This window comes from Phoxinus phoxinus (genome assembly GCF_949152265.1).
Source record: "Phoxinus phoxinus genome assembly, chromosome: 8".
NCBI classification, from domain to species: Eukaryota; Metazoa; Chordata; class Actinopteri; order Cypriniformes; family Leuciscidae; genus Phoxinus; species Phoxinus phoxinus.
This window is the reverse complement of record NC_136883.1, coordinates 21,584,709-21,607,025: the sequence shown is the minus strand read 5'-3', so window position 1 is coordinate 21,607,025 and position 22,317 is coordinate 21,584,709. Positions and strand designations below refer to the sequence as shown.

At 37.0% G+C, this 22,317-nt stretch overlaps 1 protein-coding gene across 1 annotated transcript in view; it reads right to left on the bottom strand.

Annotated features, from left to right (window-relative positions):
• Nucleotides 1-8,683: 8,683 nt before the first annotated feature.
• si (sucrase-isomaltase) overlaps nucleotides 8,684-22,317 on the bottom strand; it is a 53,343-nt gene continuing 39,709 nt past the window's right edge. The window contains exons 40-48 of the mRNA XM_079621024.1: nucleotides 22,169-22,285; nucleotides 14,733-14,881; nucleotides 14,034-14,118; nucleotides 13,817-13,873; nucleotides 13,508-13,632; nucleotides 13,171-13,259; nucleotides 11,805-11,854; nucleotides 11,081-11,236; nucleotides 8,684-9,651 (exon numbers count right to left, since the gene is read on the bottom strand). Of these exons, the coding sequence (XP_079477150.1) occupies nucleotides 9,571-9,651; nucleotides 11,081-11,236; nucleotides 11,805-11,854; nucleotides 13,171-13,259; nucleotides 13,508-13,632; nucleotides 13,817-13,873; nucleotides 14,034-14,118; nucleotides 14,733-14,881; nucleotides 22,169-22,285 (909 nt within the window). The 3' untranslated portion in view covers nucleotides 8,684-9,570. The remainder of the gene's footprint in view (nucleotides 9,652-11,080; nucleotides 11,237-11,804; nucleotides 11,855-13,170; nucleotides 13,260-13,507; nucleotides 13,633-13,816; nucleotides 13,874-14,033; nucleotides 14,119-14,732; nucleotides 14,882-22,168; nucleotides 22,286-22,317) is intronic.

Genomic DNA, 22,317 nt, shown 5'->3' with positions numbered 1-22,317 from the left:
ACTCCACTGCCAGGCCACCTCTGCTGCTGCAGTCACCACCACCCTATTCATGTAATCTACTGAACTGATAAACTTGTAGGCTAACCCTATTAATGTAACAGGTAGACTACCATATGCAATAATATATAAAAAAATAACCCTTACAAACTCACTAGGAATACACCATTTATACTACCAAACCAATGACAAATAAAAAATTGCCTTAAATTGGCAAAATAAATAAATAAACAAACAAACATTGTAGGCTACATATTGTAGACTAGAAATGAAAAATCTAAATAACTAACACTGTATTCTTTTCCATACCATCTACTTGATTTATTTATTATTTAAACAATTTGACCCACTAACACTATTCTGTCTACTTTTTATACATTTTTATTTATTAGCCTATATAAAAAATATGCTACATGTAGACGAAACGAGACTTGACACAGCACCACTTACATATTGTTGCTCGTTTGTTGGTTTAATTTTATCTATTGTGATTATCTAAGTGATTTGTATGTAGTGTTAATTTTGTCACCTATTTTTAATTTAGTCTTAGTCTTGTGCCAAATGTCTTAGTTAGTCTTAGTTTTAGTCAACTAAAAGTCTCGTCATTTTAGTCTAGTTTTAGTCAAAAGAAACTCAAGGTATCTTAGTCAAGTTTTAGTCGACTAAAAGTCTCGTTATTTTAGTCAAATTTTAATTAGTCGTCTAATTTTAGTCAAAAGAAACTCAATATTTCTAAGTTTTAGTTAAAACATTTTAGTCTTTTTTTTAAATAACAAATTATTTCTGAGATTATTTCTGATAACCATTTCAGTCAAATAGTGTTTCACACATCTCAAATATTGGTTAAATGTCATAATTACCTGAAAAAAATGTAATAGATTTTTTTAATGCAACTAGTTTTTAACATTAATCTGTTCATAACAGATGCATATTCTATCTCCTGATGATGGCAAGTATAGACGATTGGAGACGAAAATGAAGAGAGATTTTATCTTAGTTTTTATTTTATGCAAAACATTCTCGTCTTTTTTCGTCAACAATAATGCATGTTAATTTAGTCTTAGTCAGCGTTTTTGGACATTGGTGCAGTCTCGTCATCGTCTCGTCTTATGCCGGGCGTACACCAAAGGATTTTCACAGTCCCAGACTAAAGACCGGCAGTCTTTAGGAATCTTACTGGAGTCTCGGCGCGCTCCCGTCGTCTCGATCGTTAAATGTGAGGGGATAATCTGCAGTCGGCGACCCGATTTATGTCAGTCTTTCTCTAGTCTTTCATATCAAACATGTTTGATATTATCGCAAGTCCTAGCGTAGTCATAGGGACGTAAAACAATCAACAACCAATAAATTTGTTCTCAGAAAACCGGAAACAGGAAGCCATCAGTCACAACAAAGAAACATGTCGACGGACGTGGAAACACAACGAGCGCCAATGGCGCCAAGTAGGCGAAAATCGTTTATATACTGTCTATGGCGAAAATGGACCGTGGATAAAGAGGAGCGCCTTGTCGAGCACGCAAATGCGTCTCTATAGCACGCAGTGTGTTTATCGTGCAATTTATACGCGAGAATGAGTTTTTACGTGGATATGATACGCAGTTTTGCGCGTGCATATGATACGCACTTTATTGCGTGATATACACACGCACCCCACAACACTAATCCTACCCAAGTGTATAATACACACACACCCCACCCTAAACCTACCCATGTGCTATCCATGCGTATACTATGCACGTAAAAACTCATTTTCACATAATACACGATAAACACACTGCGTGCTATATAGACGCATTTGGTGTGATCGGGTTGGGGCAGAGCAGTGTCTTTTTGATGTAAACTGCCATTTATACCACGACAGAGTGGAAAAAGAAAAGAAGTGGACCGATGTTGCCGAAGCCATCGACATGCCTGCATTTAAAATGAAACCCTTTCAAGACATTTAGTTCAAACTATTGTTCTCATCATATAATGATATCATAACCCATACAGTCATGTGAAAAAGTTAGGTCATCCCATTAAATAAGAGATGTTCACATAACAATGTCTAATTAGATTTTTTTCATTCCAGGAAAAGAAAGTGATTTATTGTAATTAAACAATATAAATTAACATATTTTTACTCATCCAACAAAAAATATGCATAAAAATGCCTATTTTAATGGACTAAAAAATTTGTTGTAGTCTTGTAAATAGTGTCACTACAAGATTCAGTGTTTGTAAAATCATTAGTCTGAGACTGTGAGTCTGTGAAACCAAGTCTTTAGATGTGAGCTGATAATCTTATAAAGTCTTTTCTAAATCTTTTCAAAGTCTTTAGGTGTACAGAAGGCATTAGTCATGGAAAAAAAGGTCGTTGACGAACATTTTTAGTCTCGTCTCGTCTGACGAAATTAACACTATTTGGATGAAAGCGTTTATCTGCCAAATTATTACAAATATAATGTAAATGTAATCTTGACCGACCTGTTCCCTTACTGGCGAACATGGCTGAGATTTTGCAGAAGCTTGCTGCGTCTGTGGCCAGGGCTTTTTTCCTTTTTAAACGCTCCCTCTCTGCTCCTCCTTTGCGTTTACGCTCCATTTTTTGAACTATTTAGTCAGATATTAGGCAGTGCTTCGTGACGTTGGGTGGGATTGTCATTTTCACTCCGCCATTATGATTCGTCGATTGAGAGATCCGTCAATTAATTCGTAGTTGCACACCAGCCTATCCAACGCATTCTCATCCTAGGGCGTCATATACTGACACTTTTGACAAATATCTGCGTCTCATATTGACGCTAAAGGGTGCCATGTGCGTTGGATGTAAACGATTTGTCAAACCGTCAGTATATGACGCCTTGGGATGAGATCGGGCTGATCGTCTGCAGCCGGCAGGCCTTTTTTTTTTTTTTTTTTTTTTTTTTTTTTTTTGGCAGCCGGCAGGCCAGAACGACCGTCAGGCCACCGGGAAATGTCCCGGTGCTCCCGATGGCCAGTCCGCCCCTGACCAGGGTTGAAAAATACAAAACTGGTGTGCACATCCCAAACATCCAGATTGGGCTCAGGTACATGCAGGACAACTAAGTAACATAAACGAAAAAAATAAGCGTGAATTCCAGACACTGAAAATAGCTGCTCCAAAATAATTTATTAATAGCACAATTTTTCAACCCTCGGGTCTTCATCAGGCACCAGATGCGGATTTTTCATGCTTATTTTTTCTATAACCAGGGTTGCACATAAAATTTTTGGTTTGGTTCTCAAGCGAGCACCTGGAGATAATGCTTTGTACTCACACTTTACGCGGCACACTTATCCTACACGCTGCCGTGTCACTTTTCTCCTGACTGCTCTGACTTCTGACATAATGACTTCTCAAACATTAAGCTGCTGTCACTTTAAGACTGCATTCATGAACTGAATATACTGACACACATCTGGTTTCTTTCTCAACTGTTAACTTTTGACATAACCGAGAGAATACTTGCCGAGATGGGTATTTTGACATCATGTTGTGTGTATGTGTCCGTGCAAGCGCAAGTAAATGCGAAAGAGGAATCAATTTGGTGTTCTGCTGTCTGAAACATATGACTCTCTTCTCGTTCTTTATATTTGTTTTTTTTTTCTCTCTCATATTTTTCCTTTTACATCTCTCTCGCTCTCTCCGCGTGCGCGGGTGTGTGCGGCTGTGCACACAGATAACAGCGCACGAGTCCCTATTTCTGCCTCTTCTTCCACGTTTAAAATTGTTTGAATGTGTAATTTGCCAGACCAAACATGCCCACATAATAAACTTTCACTCTTTGATGGTTAAATTTAGCAGTTAATCTGCGAATCACATGCGTGCTGAACCGGGGGGCCTGGTCCGTAAGGATCACGGATCAACTGCGATCCGTTGCACCCATAATTAATGAACACACTTGTCATTATGATTTCTATCTTACCATAGATGGAGAAAAATCCTACTCCAGTAAAGGTGCTTTTCCACTAGTACCAGACTCGACTCGACTCGCCTTTGTCTGGTTTTCCACTGTGTAAAAGTTGTACCTGTACCTGCTTCCAGATACTTTTTTTTCGTATAACCTCCGGCGAGGTTCTGAGCGAGCTGAGGCGATACTAAAATGTGACGTGAAAACACGGCAGACTGCTGATTGGTCAGAGAGAATTGTCACTATTCACTGCGTCACCATTGCACGCGTCAGACGGAGTATCCTGAATAACCCAGCCATTTTTAAATAGTTTGGCCAGAGATTGCGTGATGTACCTATTAATAATATTATGTAAAAGAGCATACACTCGATTTCCTCCATTGTCCTGTGTGTGTGGGTAGCGTGTGTGTGTGTCGCGTAGAAGATTACGTCACGGCAGTTTCCTGCGGCGTCGCTATGATGGAGTGAAAAGAGAGACGATACGAGTCGAGTCGAGTTGAACTGGTACTGGAAAAGCGCCATATGTGAGTAGTCCCTGTCCCCAAAAATATTGGTACTCCCTCCATGTTTTCTGATGCATCGTTTGTTTTTACCATGCATGCGCACTTGCACACCAGTTATGTGCTCCCTTGGCAATAACGTTATTATATTTATTTAATTTTATAATTATATTTGTTATTTTATTATGATTATTTTTATTCAAAATATGTTTATAATTATATAAATATAAAATGTTAATATAATTTCATTTTCAAGAAACATGACAGTAACATTTTACTATAAAAAACTGTTAAATTTACAGTAAAAAAAAATCGTCAGGTGTGGTTGCCAGATTCGCGGTAAAAAATACTGTGACAATGTTTCCAGTTTTACAGGATGCTTTATAAGCGTATATTTTATTACGTGATATAATGTTAACAAACATACTTTAACCACCAAAATCTGCGTTTTTAACTTAATTTGTACAGATAACCACCATAATAATACAAGTGACACAATAGAAAGCCACAAGATGAATCAGAGTTCATTGTAAGCAGCCTGTTCATAAAAAAAAGTCAATACTCATATATGGCGCTTTTCCACTGCATGGTACGGTACGGTTCGGTACGGCACGGCACGCTTTGACGCTTTTCCACTGCATGGTACAGTACGGCTCGGTTCGGTACGGCTCACTTATGGCGCATTTCCACTGCATGGTACGGCTCGCTTCGGCTCGCTTTAAATGGTACCACCTCTGTTGAGGTTCCAAGCGTACCGTACCGATACTATAATGTGACGTGAAAACACTGCAGATCACTGATTGGTCAGACAGAATCGTCACTTCAGCGTCATTGTATTTGCGACACGAGACACTAAACCCGCTAGATTTAAATAGCCAGACAACAGCCAACGCGGTAGCACCTGTTTTTAGAGTATTTACTTGACAAAAAAAGTAAAAAAAAATCACACAAGAAATGTCTGAATCGTGGTCAGTGGACGAGGTGCAGACGTTCCTCTCGTTGGTTGCCGAGGAGCGGAAGTAGCACAGCTCTTAGCCGCACACGGCTACCACCGGACCTACGACTATTAACGATCAGTCCCACCCACTTTGAAGCGGTACTAACTGCAGTGGCAAAGCAATCGAGCTAAAGCGAACCGAACCGTGCCGTACCGAGTTGAGTCGTACCACGCAGTGGAAAAGCGAAGTGAGCCGAACCGTTCCGCGCCGAGTCGAACCGTACCGAGCCGAACCGAGCCGTACCATGCAGTGGAAAAGCGCCATTAGATGTGCACAGGGTCATACACACAAAGTCAAACTGGCATCAGTGTAACACGCGACGTTAAAATTATGCAATAAACATTACGGTAATAAATAACAGTTAACAATTGTAACACAATGGGGGTTTTTTTACCGTAAAGTGTATACAAACATTTTACACAGTGCTGATGTCTCCAAGATATTGAAAGTTTTTGGTTACAACATATTTTTTCTGACTAGCAATGTGGAAATTTGTTCTTTTGGACATTAAAAAACATTTTAAATAATTACAGATTCAAATCCCTAATCTTGTAAAATATGTAGTTGAAAGCTGCTGTTCATCATTGTGTTTTCAACTCTAGTTTCTATTTAGTGTACATTCATCTTTTAAAGTGTTCACCCTAATCGAGATTGCCTATTCAATTAATGTTGTGCTACATAAATACTGCTTAAATTTCAATTATATTATCTGAATATATATTCAATTACAAATGTAGCCAAACTAGTGTTTCAAAATAGCTGAAGCATGATTCTTGTAGTCTGGAATGGAGATTAACACTGTGGGGTATCAATGAAGAAATTATAGCAGAACCAACTCTGTAAATGAGTAACATCTGGTTTGAAATGTAAAGGTTCACGCAGTGCTGTGTCTAAAAGAAATAACCTGACTGTGAGTGCATTTATGTGTCCTCAGGAGACCGTCAAAGACAGAGAGTTTTCCAAATCAACACTCGCCAGGGCAAAATCGAAACTAAAAGCAGATAAAATCACAACAAAATGAACGTGGAGGGTCAAACAGAGATGCACATCAATACAACGCTTTGAGTTTGAGACCTACAGAGAAATACTTATACTTATAAATATCACCCTTTGAAAATGTAGTGAACTCTTTCAATAGTGACAAATGCTTTCATTTCGGAATGATAATGTTATAAACTGACACAATTGTTTGTGTATAAAGTGACAAAAATGTCTTATTTCAAATAAGATTTATGCCAAATATTATATTTTCTTATTAACGTTATTAAAGCAGTTGCAACAAGATCAATATAATCGGGATGTCAGTCGATTTAAAAAAAAGAGAGTTTTTGTAATGTGCATCCATTGTGTTCTTGATAGTTTTCAAAACCTCAAACCATTTGTGCGAGATCGAAATGGTCCAAAATCCCCGTTCCACATAAGTGTACATTAAACAACATATATGTTCTGATTGCCTGTCGGGCAGCATTTTTGCATCAAATTTATATTTGTCATTGCAAACTACAAATCAGTATGCGAGCAACACAGGCGACTCAAGCACACACACAATGCATTTTAATAAACATTGTTTACCTACACGTTCATACCCAAACAGGAATGAAAGTCAAATCAAGCTGAATAGTTTCAGTTTGACTCAACAAACATGCACACGTACACACACCTGTCATAGCCGGTGTGAACTGAAGCATAAGCAGCTGCAATTACCAGGTACCGGCCCCCTCTGCCCCCTGTCGGCAGTGGCCAGCCGTAATTGGCGTACGAGTGAAGGGAAAATTGTGTGGGCGCGCCGCGGTGTCACCGAGTGTCACGTGGCGAAATGACTCGTGAGCAACTGCTCAGACGGCCTGTTATTGGGCCTGTCAACAATTTAGTGTTGCTTTAAGACTGACAATACAACTCTCTGTGTGTGTGTGTGTGTGTGTGTGTGTGTGTGTGTGTGTGTGTGTGTGTGTGTGTGTGTGTGTGTGTGTGTGTGTGTGTGTGTGTGTGTGTGTGTGTGTGTTGACATAAAACAACGTGCATCTTAGAAAACGTGTATTAGCTTCATTGATATCAAATTAGCATAATGAAAACTATTAGTCTTGTAGCTTTATTTGACCAAATGTCTTACTAAAAAACAAGCTTCATTAGAAGTTTAATTTTAGGAAACTTTGGGGACAATTGTATGTATTTATTCTATAAATCATATTTGGGCATGTCACCTTTTTACTGTGATGTTCTTTTATTATTATTTCCACAAATTAATTGTAAACCATTGAGCGTCAATAAAAAAAAAGGTACACATTGGTCCATAGAGGACCAAAACATCCGTGTCAAAAACCTGTCATACAAATTTGAAGATTGAAATTTGAAACTTAAGTTTGGTCTCATTTTAAAGAAGACCCCTTAGCAGATTATTGTCGAAGTAAAACAAAAAAAAAAGTTTGAAAAGTGAAACTTCTTCTTTAGTACGTATTTTGTTTTAGATAGTTGCCATGGCAATGTTTCTAATTTTCAGTTCAAGTTTTTCATCAAATATTTATGTTTTATTCTATTTCAGCTTTACTTCAATTAACACAAACTAATGTCAGTAGTTTTAATTTTAGTTAATGATAACAACACTGTGTTAAACAAACAATGAACAATTTAATTTGTATTAAACATTAACAACGATACATAAAAGCTTATTGTTAATTCATGTTAGCCAATGTGTCAACAAATGTACCCTTACTGTAAGTCTGACCACTGGAATTATTGTACTATTATTAATACTATGCAACACTACGTTTGACCACATTTCCATATTTTTTAAAATAGCACGATATTGAGATCACTGATTACACATTATTCTTCATCGATAATGTAGTTATATTTTGTAAAATGAAGTGAAAACCTCACACAACTGCCCAAAAGTAGGAAGTAGGAAAAAAGTTTGAGTTTTCTGGTTATTTCAATGTTTTCTTTGCGGTTTTGTCCCCAGTCCATGTTTTCTCTAATGTATTCCAGCATGCAGATATAGCAAACACTCAAAATCACATGTTGATGCTTTGAAGTCACTTGAGTGTACGTTTCATCTTTCATGTTGTCTTTTTGTTGTCCTTTTTTTTTGTTTTTTACATGAGTACTTTAACAAACAGGCTTTGTTTGGAGGGTTGGTTAAATCAAGACAACATTCTCTTGTCTGTTTTTGATTCATCTAAATCAGATTGAGTGTTTTAAAGCACCTGCATTTTGACTGATGTCTGGTTTGCCTGTATGCAGTGAAGAAACAAAAGAAAGTGTGTTCAGAGATTAAAGCAAATATCACCATACAAATCAGCCAGTCAAATAAGTCACAACCTCCCTGAGGTTAAAATCACTTTATTGCGGGTTTTAAAAATCGTGATATTCATGTTACAGATGTGTGATTATTTCATAAGTCTCTTAATGGACAGCGAGTAATTGTACATTTCCTCATGAACGACTACAAAAGGAATGTTGTAAAAAAAGAAAAAAAAAAGAATACAGGAACACCTTTCACGTAATAGAAAACCCAAATAATTACAGTCTCAGTCAGAACGGCTCCATCCTGTTTCACACTTGGATAAAAAAAAGAGAAAAGTTCTCAATTATCATTGTTTTTAGGCTAGTGTCTAAATATCGAAGGCACACCCTGAACGCCCCCTTCTTTCCCGCGGCGTCCATGTTTCCAGCTCGCGATGATTGCCAATTAGAGCAGAAATCAATTTATAGTCTCCATTGCTTAATTGATATCATTATGTTTACTGTAGAATGAATAATCGAATATTGTATCATTACATCAAAATGAAGTCGTGCATGAAGCGGGCCCGGCAGGTAGCCGCCGCTGAGAGGTTTCTCGTTAAAAAGAAGTGATTGCTGATAATTAAGGGTTATCATTATATTCCCACTTCCCCACATGCCGGCATTAGACATTCAGACTTCCAAGTTCAGCCTAAAAACAACAACAACAACTAAAAACGAATAGTTTCTAACATGAGACCCAAATCAAAACGACACCAACGTATCTTCCAGAACAAAGCATTTATTTGATATGATTTAAATATTTACCACAAAAAGCTCTTAGCGGGAAATGTTAAATAAATTACTAGTTGACTGAACAGTCGTAAATAAACAGACTTATAGATTTGGCTAAAGCCCGTCTCCTTAGACTTGTGTCCATGTCTAATCTGTCCTCCAGGTGATTGTGAAAGTCTTTTCAATGGTGTGAGATTGTGGTGCTACGTTAATCAGCAACTCCTGATCCTGAAGGAGAGAAAGAGAGAGTTATTCGAACAGACAGAATGGCACGGAGGAGTTTGTGATGCAGCTTTTCAGATGAAATGAAAGCTAAAACATGGTCAAGAGTTACTGCACAAATTCTCTTTTGGGAGCTTAAACTCGCGTGCGATTGCAGGCTGGTTCCGTCAATGACCTCATAATGGCATGATGAAGAAAAATAAATGGTGTTTGGAGCGAATCGTTGGAAAGCGCCACCTCTGATCTGACATACGCTGCTGAGGGCAAACGCACGCATGGAGACAGATGGAGCTGCCTCGCCTCTTTCAGACTTATTATGCAGTCGGGAAATACTAAGAAAGATAAATGATTTGGTGTGGGCTGGAACACTACTTATTCAGATTCACATGCGCAGTTTCTTTTGTCATTTCCCCCCCTTCGATTCTTCTCGTGGCTGGTATAAATCTCAGTCTCTGGAGCTCATGCCTGCATTCGTATTAATAGAAACGGTCGATGCGCACACAACTTTTAAAAGGGATCTCCTTTTTTTTGTCAGAATGTAAACTCCTCTCTGTATTTCATCAAGCTCACTGCACAGGGTGAAGATATCAAGGACTAGGAGAGACACTTACACAATTCAAAGAGGAATCAATAAGCTGACTGCATTCAGAGGTTTAGCTTTTAAAGTTTTCTTAGATATTTTAGTGGTTCTCATTACTGTTAGAAAACATATTTGTTATTGTTCTCAGCACAATTTAAAGGTGGCAAACACACTTTGCACATACTTTCATGATGCATAAAAAAATCATGTATTACAAATAATTTGAATTATTATAAACAATATTATAAACAATATACATGCTTTTAAAGTATTTTTAGATATTTTATTGATTCTCATTAGTGTAATCAAATATTTTTTTTATTGTTCTCAGCATAATTTAAAGCCAGCAAACACAATGCATAATAATCCCGTATTACAAATAATTTGAATTATTATAAAATGACTATAAATAATATACATAATTAAATTGTCATGAAAATTATATCACTTATGAATATATATATATATATATATATATATATATATATATATAAGTAATCTCTTTAAAAAATTAAAAAATATTTTTAAATAAAATATAATTTATTATTTCTTTGTATTGATTTTGGGGTGAAATACGACCAGAATCAATGAAAGGCAGCAAACACATTTTTACATGATGTACAGTACACCATTTTCAATTTAAATTATATAATAATTTACAATATCCCCAAAAGTCATGAAAATAATATATCTTGAAATATTTTTAGATATATTTACATTTTTATTTTTAAATGACTAAACCAGAATAAAAATGAAATAGATATGTTTTTAAGCAGCACCTCTTGTCCTCCTAATTGTATCAGTGATTCTGACAATATAAATGGCTAAAGTATAAGTTTGCATGAAGCATCTCACCTTCTGAACAAATCCCAAATCGGCATTATCCTTCCCAGGTACACTCAGGGTAACCGTAGTGACGCGTTGTAGTACACCCCACACCTTCACATTACCCAGGATTAACCTGTCAACCTCGGCCAAACCATCAGCGAGAATCGTGTTAGTAAGAACACCCTATAAATATAAACACACAGCACAGCTGTTACACAAGATACACACACATTTAAAGTAAGAGGAAAAATGCTATTGCAAATGATAATTGCTGAAAGTAAAACATCTGGATACATTATATTAATGCATATTTGTGAGGGAAATTAACTTAATTATCACAATAATCGCAATTACAACAGAAAATTGTGTTGTTTCAGTATTAATGTAACATCTGTGCCGAGACAACTCAAACTAACTGAGTTTGACCTCGTTTTTACAAACAGTTCTCAACTCAATAGGGAGTTGTTGTTTTTTCCCACCGCACAAATAATCTCCCCACATATGACATCAAACCCACAGGAAGTCCAGAGAGCTCTGACCTGGGCCAAGGGGCCTTGAGCTGCTACAGCATGAAATAGTTTTGGATCTGGATTTTGTTTCTAAATTGAGAGTGGACACAGATGTTTGGCTTCAAGTGAGATGGACAATCTTGAAGTCCCCATAGGTTTTTAGAGGCAACTGTGCATGACCACAATCCAAATAAATCTGAAAGAACTGCACACATAGCGTTCTTTAAAACATATGAACATACCGAAGACACGTCGAAATTTGTCAAGAGGGAACGGTTGTTCTGAACAGTATCTGTAAGGAGAAAGACGGGGAAAAAAGAAGACGATTAAGAGAAGAACAGGAAAGGGACATTTTTAAAACACTATGATGCAATTATTATGATTTTAGAAAAAAAATACACAAACGTATATATAAAGATACATGTTAAGAACATTTTATTTGATTGCGTGTAATGCTGATGAGTCCTATTATTAAAATAAAATATGGTATCAGTAATAGTATTTACTATGTGGAAAACTTTATAAATCTAACATAGGAAATACATGCATCTACTGTACTAACATTTCTTGCAAATCTCCAAAAACATATCTATATTTTGAAATGAACACATGGGGAAAGCAAAACACCAACTTTTATTCCTTTTCACACAAATTATGATTACAGGGACAGATTATCATTTAATAAAATCACATAACTAGCTCTATATGTATGACTTTTCTGATGTAGTAAACTTGTCCGTTAGCTCACCTTATTGCACTTGCAGAGTGCAAAGTAAAAATGTGGTTTAATCTTACGTTTGCTTTTGTTAACACTATCGTTAGGTTTAGGGCCCTATCATACACTCGGCACAATGCAGCCACAGGCGCGAGGCAATTTCTTTTTGCTAGTTTCAGCCCGACGCAGTTATCATTTTCACGTCCTGCGCCACGTTGTTTAAATAGCAAATGCATTTGCGCTCATTTGTGCAGATCCGTTTCCTCTCTGGAGAAGCGTTCAGTCTTTCCGCTTGCAAATTCCGCCATGTAAACAACGAATCTGCCATGGTGCGAATGCAACTTGCTTTTAAAGGGAATAGGAAATGAGACTCTGATTGGTTTATTACACATTACACTCATTACTCATTAAGATGATAGGGACAACCCTTTAAGACCGGGTGCACCGACCATTTTTTCCGTCATTAAACTAGCAAAAGTGGATTCGGACTTGTGCACTTGCGCCGTGCGCTTTAGATCATGCGCTTAGATTGTTAAAATGGGGCCCTTAAGGTCGGGTTTAGTGTAAATGGTACGTTATTTTCGAACGGGATGGAGAATTAACCTTGTAGTACCACTCACTGAACATTACATTTCTGAACTACTGCACTACGTACAACAACCACTGAACTGAATGCGTTTTTAGAGCCACTCACTGGACATTTAAATTTGAAGCGAAACGGTGCAAGAAGCAACGCAATATCGTTTTATAGAAATGGTGAGTCTGGGTTGAAGAAATCATCAATGGAACCAGAATTATCAAGCTAAATCAAAACTATTTAATTCCTCATGATTCTCATCTCCCCCCTTCCACACACACACACACACACACAAACACAACCAAACATAACCCACCAATTCCCTCTCCATCATCCCAGAACAGGGATCCATGTGCTGAACCTGCAGCATCGAGAGCAACAAGCAGACCCAGAGGATTCTTACGACTACAAGAAAAAACACAAAACAAAATTGTGAACACAACATTCGTGTTACGACATCACAACCATGAACGCATGAACACCCACATTTACATATTAACACTTATTCAGTGTTCAGAATCTTGGCCATCCTGACAAACAACAGTGTGAAGTCAAGCCACAGAGAGAGGATGGAAAATACTATGAATCTATAGAAACATGGCCCAATTATACATTAAACAACTCTTAGTAAAGATGCAGGGTAGCTTCTTCACCTGTAGTGTGTGTTGTTCTCTGGTTTCTGCCAGGGAAGGATGTAGCCTCCTCTCACGTGCAGGTTAATTTTCTCTAATGGTGTATCCATATCCACAAACTGTTTTCGCACTCCAACAGCATTGCCCTGGATGATAAATCGCAAACAAGCAGATAAGAGACCCCAATATATAGAGGACAAAGTACCGCACGTTAAAATTGTTGCTGTAAGCCAGTTGCATTATGACTGGTTGTTTAAAATTCACATGCTAACTAAATATTGCTAATAAAGATTTGCATGCTTGCTAAAAAAAATTTTAGTTGATGCTTACCGTGTGGTAATCGTACCAGACAGCATCAGGCACGTAGCCCTTCACCACAGTGGCGCCCTTCACAAAACAAAATCAATGAGAACAAAATAATAAATATCAACATAAACATAACTAAGAAGAACTGTCAATCTCTCTTTACTGATTGAATATAGTGCTTTGTGACTTGTGATTTGATTATAGCACGAATATAGCGTTTATAGTGTTTTTGTGAGCAAACCTGGTCCAAAGCAGGTGTGATTAGAAGTGCGGGACCCCAGAGGAACTGCCTGTCGATTCCCCATGTGTTTTCATCATCGACAAACCTACATTACAGGACACAGTGCTGAGAACATTATTTATACAACACACAGTGCATGCAGATCGTAATAGAAAAGCAGAAAAAGTGAGGAAAAGAGAGGGAGGTTAAAATAAAAAAATGAGATGCAGAACAAAAATAGAGCATAGAACATTCAGTCCAGTAGTTCAGGCTTCTAAAAACAGAGTGGTTGAGGAAGGTTACACAGGACAACAGGAAAGTGAAAAGCACCGATATCAAAGCAGGCTAAAAAAAAATTCATTAGATGGAACATAAGACCCGAGGTTTGGCCCGAGTTCTGATTAGTCATTCCTATGATTGAGATGTAATTGATAGAGAGGATGGACTGAAAATAGTGTCAGAAAGAAAATATGGTGTAATGAAGATGTATTTGGAGGGAAATTGAGGAGCAGAAGGTCTTAAAGGGATGGTTCAGACAAAAACGAAATTTCGTCATCATTTCCTCACAGGCACTGCTACATTTACTTTTATTTTATTAAAGAATAGCATGAACAGTCTGGTAAACATCATGGTTTTTAAAAATAGTGAGCTAATGGAAGACACAATGATTTTAATTTTTGGGTGAACTACTCAGAAACATGAGTACCGGTAAACACTCACTCGTGCAGCATGGGTCTGACCACAGTTGTTCCGTGAACGTGAGCTTCATACATCAGTGTGTACAAATATGGCAGGAGGGTATAGCGAATATTCAGCACATCACGGGACATATTAGCAAACTCTGGGCCCCAGGCCACGGGATCCTGCCTCTGTGAAAGATTACAAAAATCTCATCAGATTAGAAATATTCAACACTACTTCTGAAGACAACGTGAATGGATTCTCCTGCAAACCTCGTCACCACAGTGTTTGACAGGTTGCTAGAGCATCACTAAGTGATTGCCCGGTTGTTCTGGGAGCTTACAAGTGCATCCTAGTATTATATTCTTCAATAAAGGTTATTTGCTGGCATCTATGATTCCATGAATAACCTTTGACGTTTAAAGGTTCTTTATAGTGGAAAATGGTTATTTACATTATTAAAATGTTCTTCAAACTAAGAAACAGTTCACTGAATTTCTCTTTAGGGAACCAAAAATGGTTATTTTATGGCATCAGTTCAACAAAAACATTTCTGGAACCTGTTTTTCTTAAGAGTTTTCATTGGAATGTACATGTTTTTGCTTATTTATTGGTGACATATTTTAAAAATGTTTACAAAAAAGTTTTGTCTTAAGCTTGCTCAGTAATTTTATTGCGCTATTTTATGTAAAGCTGCTTTGAAACCATATTTATTATAACAACATGTTGACACTAAGTTGCATGCAGTAGAAGTTTGGTCTGTACAAATAGAGATTTTGACAGAAAATTACAGAAAATGAACAGTCTGTCATCATTTACTCACCCTCAAGTTGTTTCAAACCTAAATGAAGGTATTTCTTCTGATGAACACAAAAGACGATATTTTGAAGAATGCCGAAATAACCAAACAGTTGATGGACCCCATTGACTTCCATAGTATTTGTTTTTTCTACTATGGAAGTCAATAGGGTCCATCAACTGTCTGGTTACCGACATTCTTCAAAATATATTATTTTGTGTTCAGCAGAAGAAAGAAATTCATATAGGTTTGAACTAACTTGAGGGTGAGTAAATGATGACAGAATTTTCATTTTGAAGTGAACTATTCCTTCAATATCATATTTTCAGAAAATATTAGTTTTCTCTCAATAATTCATACATTTCTAATCCAGTTCCAAACAAATCAAACTGGAACAACACCACATATCCTGCTTTATCCATTAGGAGACCATGGGAATAAATACTTTAGCCCAGAACTACAGTATATTTGCATGATCCAAATCTGTACATCTGTGTCCTACTGAATCCAGATGTAACCGTACACCACAGTGAGCATCTGTGCCTGTGTGTGTGAGTGTGTGAGCATCTGACTCCATATACTGGCAGAATGTTAATTGTCTGCCAGACAGAGAATCAGTTTGCCCCCTCAGTGGCACAATGAGTGGTGTTAAGAGCGGTGGGTGTGAGTTAATGTGCCCACAGATATAAAGGTGAACCATATCTGATAATTATTTCTCAAGTACCACATGTTCACAGGTCTGACCGCTAATGTGTGCATGCTAACACTTAACTCTTTCACCGCCATTGATGGAATTTTCCGTCATTTATTACGCAACACTTCCCCACCATTCCACCATTGACGAAATATGTACCGGTGTTGTAGTCTCCAGTTTATGTGGAGTATAGGTTTAGGATTAGCTGTGGGGTTAGGATTAGGGGGGTGGGGTTTGAATTACCCAATCAGGTAACAGCTTAATTTAAGGGGGTATTAATTTGGCAGGGAGTCGAAATTTGGCACAACAGCAGAAATCCATGTTCTCACTAGGGGGTGCTATTACGCATCTTCTGAAATAATACAGAATCTCTGGATCCCAAAACAAGTGAAGAAGAAGTAAAAACAAGCTATAGAAGCATTGTAAGCTAACGTCAAATATTTGCAAGCTTTAAAGATGTTAATGTTAGACAATCTACTAGGTCTACTAGATTGTTCCGAATCCAATCCGGACATAGCCTTTGACAAAAACACGATATTCTTGGCTTTTGTTAAAAATGTTGCTTTACTTTTTTTTTTTTTATTATTGATTGATTGATTGGAACATTCAAGTGTTGATAAAAATAAATAAAAAATGGATAAAATACTGGTGCTGTCTGGCAATAATATAAAGAATATGCTGGCGGGGAAGGAGTTAAACATGAACTGAACACTTTATGAAGTGAGAACTCCTCACAGTTTCTGTATGTTATGCCAATGCTAAAAATGGCTGTTCGTGTCTTGTAAACGTCCTTTAAACAAGACACATTTACCTGATACGCAAAACTGTGTGAGATATTAAGGCTTGTTTTCAAGAATGTATCTTGAATATAAGTGTATCTTGTCTTGTTATGATGACAGATTTGTCTTCCAACTGCTCATGTTTAAAATAAGTAAAAAAATATGCCATTGCATCAAGACAAAATAACTTGTTGGCTTTCCAAGCAGTTGGACTTTTAGATACATTTATATTGTTTTAAGTATATTTTTAAACAACACAAAAATCATTTAAGAAAAATATTTGTTCGTATGAACATGATAATTAGAAAAAAATATAATATAAATTAGTAAATTATGTTAAACATACAAAATATTACTTTATTACATTAAACTTACTTATATACTTATATACTTTACTTATATACATAAAATATAAGTTATTAATTTTTTTTTGACTCAATGTCAAAATGTTTATTTTTGAACAAAAAACACAAATGTGAAATTTGTAGGACAAGGGGTTATTAAACAAAAACCATAAAGAAAATTGTTACATTGATATAAAACAAATGTTAACTGAAAAAAAAAAAAAAAAAAAAATAGAATTTATATATTAAAAAAAAAATATATATATATATAATAATTTAAATGATTGATAAAAGTTATAATAGTATCTCAATTATACGAAAATAACACTGTGTGGGACAACTAAAATATGTAAAATAATAATAGTGATGCTAGCCTTAGTAAACACGCTGAATTCTTTGGCTTTTAATGTTCTTGCCCTTTTGACCAGTAGAATCTCTAGTATTTTCTCCTCTCTCCCGCACAGAGCACAAACTCCTTCTCCTGATGTAATGGGGAAAGCTAATATCTCTGTGTTAATGTGTTTGAATGAACTAGACCTTCCTCCTGTTAGAGCTAACTGCTGCTCGCAGACAAAAATGCCAAATTATTCCAAATGTACTGCCCTCTGACTCCATTAGCATGTGACTTAGCGTGATGGAGAGACAGCCGGACTTGGAAGCCTTGGCAGGAGCCTAAGAATTATGACCCTCGCTGCAGAAGCTGGTCTATCTCTCTCTCTTGCTCTGGCAGTTGCCATCACAGGGAACATTTGGACAGGCAACTGACTCTGCAAGATATTAGGAGTAAATAAGATGGTCTTTTCAAACTTCTTTCGGCGTCTGTTCATCTGTTAACTCCCACCACCTCTTTCGTTTTTTGCCTTATGTGGGATTTATGTTTGCTCCCATTGTGCTTTTTAGGATTAGCCTGATTAAACACTTCCTATTAAAACAGAACGTTTTTTTTTTTAATAGCTAGAAAGCTTTATGTCATAGCCATGACATTTTTTTTTTATCATTTGACAAATATTTGGTCATTAATATTAGTCAATTTCCGGTAAAAGGAAAACTTTAAATGATTATGTCTGCTATATGTTCATTTATTCAGCTTTCAAGAGTACACTACCATATAGATGAGATTAGACACAAACTTAAAGGGCCCTATCATACACCCGGTGCAATGCGGCGCCAGGCACGACGCAAGTGCTTTTTGTTAGTTTCAGCCCAACATTTTCACGTCCTGCGCCACATTGTTTAAATAGCAAATGCATTTGCGCCTATCTGTTTGCCCATGGGCTTGCTGGTCTGAAAACGAGTTGTGTTCAGGCACATTGTTGGTGCGTTGCTATTTTGAAGCAACTGAAATAGACTGCGCCATTGACCAACTGAAACTAAAGTCAATGGAGTATTTTGTATGTAAAGGGCGCATTAGTAATATGCGCCTATAAGCGGGTGCACAACACGGGTACACTCTGCTTATTACACACACATGGACGTGCAGCAGCACACAAACATGTCAAATACTACAAATAAAAGGAGTACAATGTAAAAGATAATTATTGTGTACATAAAGATATGGTGGAATCCAGCTTGTCCCGTAGATGCTCTGCTTGCGCGGTTTAACCCCCTGGGGTCGGCGGTCGCGCCGGCACGACCAGCTCGCTTTTTTCCCCTTATCAGTGCAAAAGAGATTTTTGTCATATACATCATTCAAAACTGTTAAATGTCTACTTTTATTTGTGTACACTCATAATAAAAACAAAATGTTCTGCTTTTCGTAAAATAAAGAAAAGAAACATGATGCGCGTTCTGCAGTCTCTCTCAGTGTGAAGTTGATTCGGACCCGCCCCAAGTGCAGTTGCGCCGTGCGCTTTAGACCATGCGCTTAGATCATTAAAATAGGGCCCAACGTTTCTAAAACTCCCTTTTTTTATTTCATTATTAAGTGTCTCTGTATCTTATTCAATATCCAACATGTCTTTCTCTCTATCACTTTGTAATTCAGGCCACCTTGACGCCCTCCATCCTTTGCCATTTGTCTCTAGATGACCTTCCATTTGCCTCCATAGCCACATTAAAGCTAATGACATCTTGGAGGGGTAATTACGGCACCAAGGGGACGTGCAGGGATAAACACGTCCGGGCGCAGGGGTAGAGGCGAGCTGAGGACAGTCTCTTATTGGAACTGTCATTGAGACACGCAGAGGGCACATCCACACCGGTGCAAGTGAATGACTCGGCAGTATAAAAGCGGAAAAAAATATGCAGACAAGCTGTCTTGCAAGCGCTGCTGTGCACTTTTGTTTTAATAAAGCCCTCTAAATTCCCTGGTCACTGTCAGAGCTTGTCTAACACTGGAATTAATACGCATCATGCCATTTTAAAAGCGTTTTTGTTAGCATTTTTACTTTTGTGTTTTTTTTGTGTTTTTTTTTTCTCCAGCCAAAATCCCAAAAGACTATACACATAGAATATTGCACAAATGCTTTTATATTTCTTAGGCTTTTCCGTCATTTTTACTGCATCCTCTTTTGTTTTCAGTCTCTCTGAAAAGCCTGCGTCGAACTGATTCTTGTTTTAAAAACGAATCCGCAGTAAAATGAAATGAACAGTGTCTCACTGACGTGATCTGAAACTTTAAATATAAAGTTCATCCACGCTGTCGTAGAGTGATCACAAGGAAGGTAATGTTTTTCTAAAACGCCTTGCAATCCTGACCGGCATCTATATGGTTTAGTTACTGGAGTAACCTTGTGTTTGTGTCTCTCTCGTATTTACTACTACATGACGTGTGTGAATCGCTGGGCAGAGGTAAAGAGGTAAGGATGTGGAAGTAGGTGTTGGTCTTTCATCGCACTATGACATCATAATGAGACAAAATCTGGAACGACTCATTTTGTCAGCTTGGTTTCAATAAAAGCTATTTGTGGACTAGCGATAGCAAAAAAAATAGGGAGTAGATAGCAAGCGCTATGTCTCCAACTCCCCAATTTATATCATAATTTGGATCAAATCCTGAAGGATTCTAATCTGAATTCATATGATTCCAGCATAACATCTTCAGTTCCCCATATCCTGTGTCCAAAAGGTCGATAATTACCAACAGGATAAAAAGATGTTGTTTGATAGCACAATAAATGCAAAGAAAATACTTTTTAGACTTCCCAGATTTCCTTTAGTGGCAGATTTCAGTAGCAAGACATTATTCCAATAATATAATTTTAATAAAAATCAATATATAAAAGTGAAATATATATAACTTTAAATATAATATACAAAACACAACATTATACAAAAATATTTAACTACAATGTATATACACTTCTTTCAACTTTCAACAGAACTATCTAAAAAATAAAATACGAATAAAAATAAGATCCAGAGGGGTTTTCTATTTATCTAGAATGGTATTTGATTCCCATTAGGATTACATTTACATTTATTCATTTTGACAGACCATTTGTGTCCCATGTCCTACCACCTGAGCTACAGGATCCTTTAGGGCATTTTGTGCACAGTCCTTTAGGATTTTTAGACTACAATTCCACAACTCTATTTCTGTTTGTACGTCCTTTGTTTAATCACCCATTAGCAAAGCCATTTTTAAATGATTGAAGAAGGGTTCTGGATAACTTTGAGCATTTCATTACACCCCCCAAATGTAGCTGTTAGCAACAAAGCTGCCACGTCCACTCACTGAAGAATTTTCCCTACGCCATATCGATCCCACTCTCTCCCCAGGCTTATTGGATTTTTGTGACAGGTCCCAGCACTTGCAAAGGTCACATTTTAAACAAGTACCAGAGTGAATACCTGACAGCCCACCTGTCTACGGATCTCAGATATTAGTCAGCAGCCGGTGCAGGGGGTCCTTTTCAAGTGCCACCGTGTGTTTTGAGGCTTCGTGATGGACTACTGTCTGTCTCAGGGATTCAGAGATCATTTTCATACGTCCTCAGGGCGCCACACAGACAAGCGTTCATGCAGCAAGTTGTCATGGCTGCCCGTACTGTAATATGATATTGATTCACCCTCTATTTTGATGCCTGTCACTCAATGTCAGTGATTATCAGGATTAACACCATATAAGTCTCGATTAACGGTCCGTTTTGAACAATGGTCCCACACGTCCATTGCCACATCTCCATCAATTTTCTGTCAGACCAAACTTCTAGATGTGCATGATTAATCAAAATAAAACCAAAATCGGATTGTTTATGGTTAATGACAATTAACAAATAGTAAAGGCTGCAATTTAATTAAATAATTATATAGATTATTTAACGTTTGAAAATTAAGTAACGAAGACAGCCATGAATATTAGTATTATACTGTAGTTAGTATAGTAAAAGTTGTACAATAAAAGTATTATTATTATTATTTTTCTTAATTACTCGTTCTTTACAGTGAAATATTAGTAGCATTTATTATTTTGTTTAATATACAAATACAATGTTTTATTTTATTTATTTTATTATCATATTGATATAATCACCTTTATTGCCAAAATGTGAAGCCCTGCAAACTAGGAAAGCACACCTTGGAGTTCTTTTAAGCATTTTTAAACTGCAATTTTGCATCATAAAAATCACAACGATATTTTCCACGAAATTGTGCAGTCTTACAAATATTTGTCCAATGTTCAGATCCCATTCAAATGTTTAGATCCAAACATTGGGATTCCCACGTTCAGATCCAAACATATGTTTAACATCAAGTTATAATAGAGTTTTTAAAAGGAAAAAGAGGTTTAAAACAATTTGACTAAGTAAACTCATACTAACCTCGTATCTAAGCTTAGAATATGATATTTGCTTTTGGTTAACACTGCTATGAAAATCCTAAATCTGTCCAGAAAAAGGTGCTGTGTGTGTTCTTACTGGCATGTTAATGGTGTTGTGGTTTCTGGAGAATGGGTAGAAAGCTCCAAGCTGCATCCAACGCAAGCACATCTCGTATTCGGCAGGGTTAAAGAAGCCACAGATATCAGCACCGGTCTGGAACACAAGCGGAAAGTGAGAACGAGAAG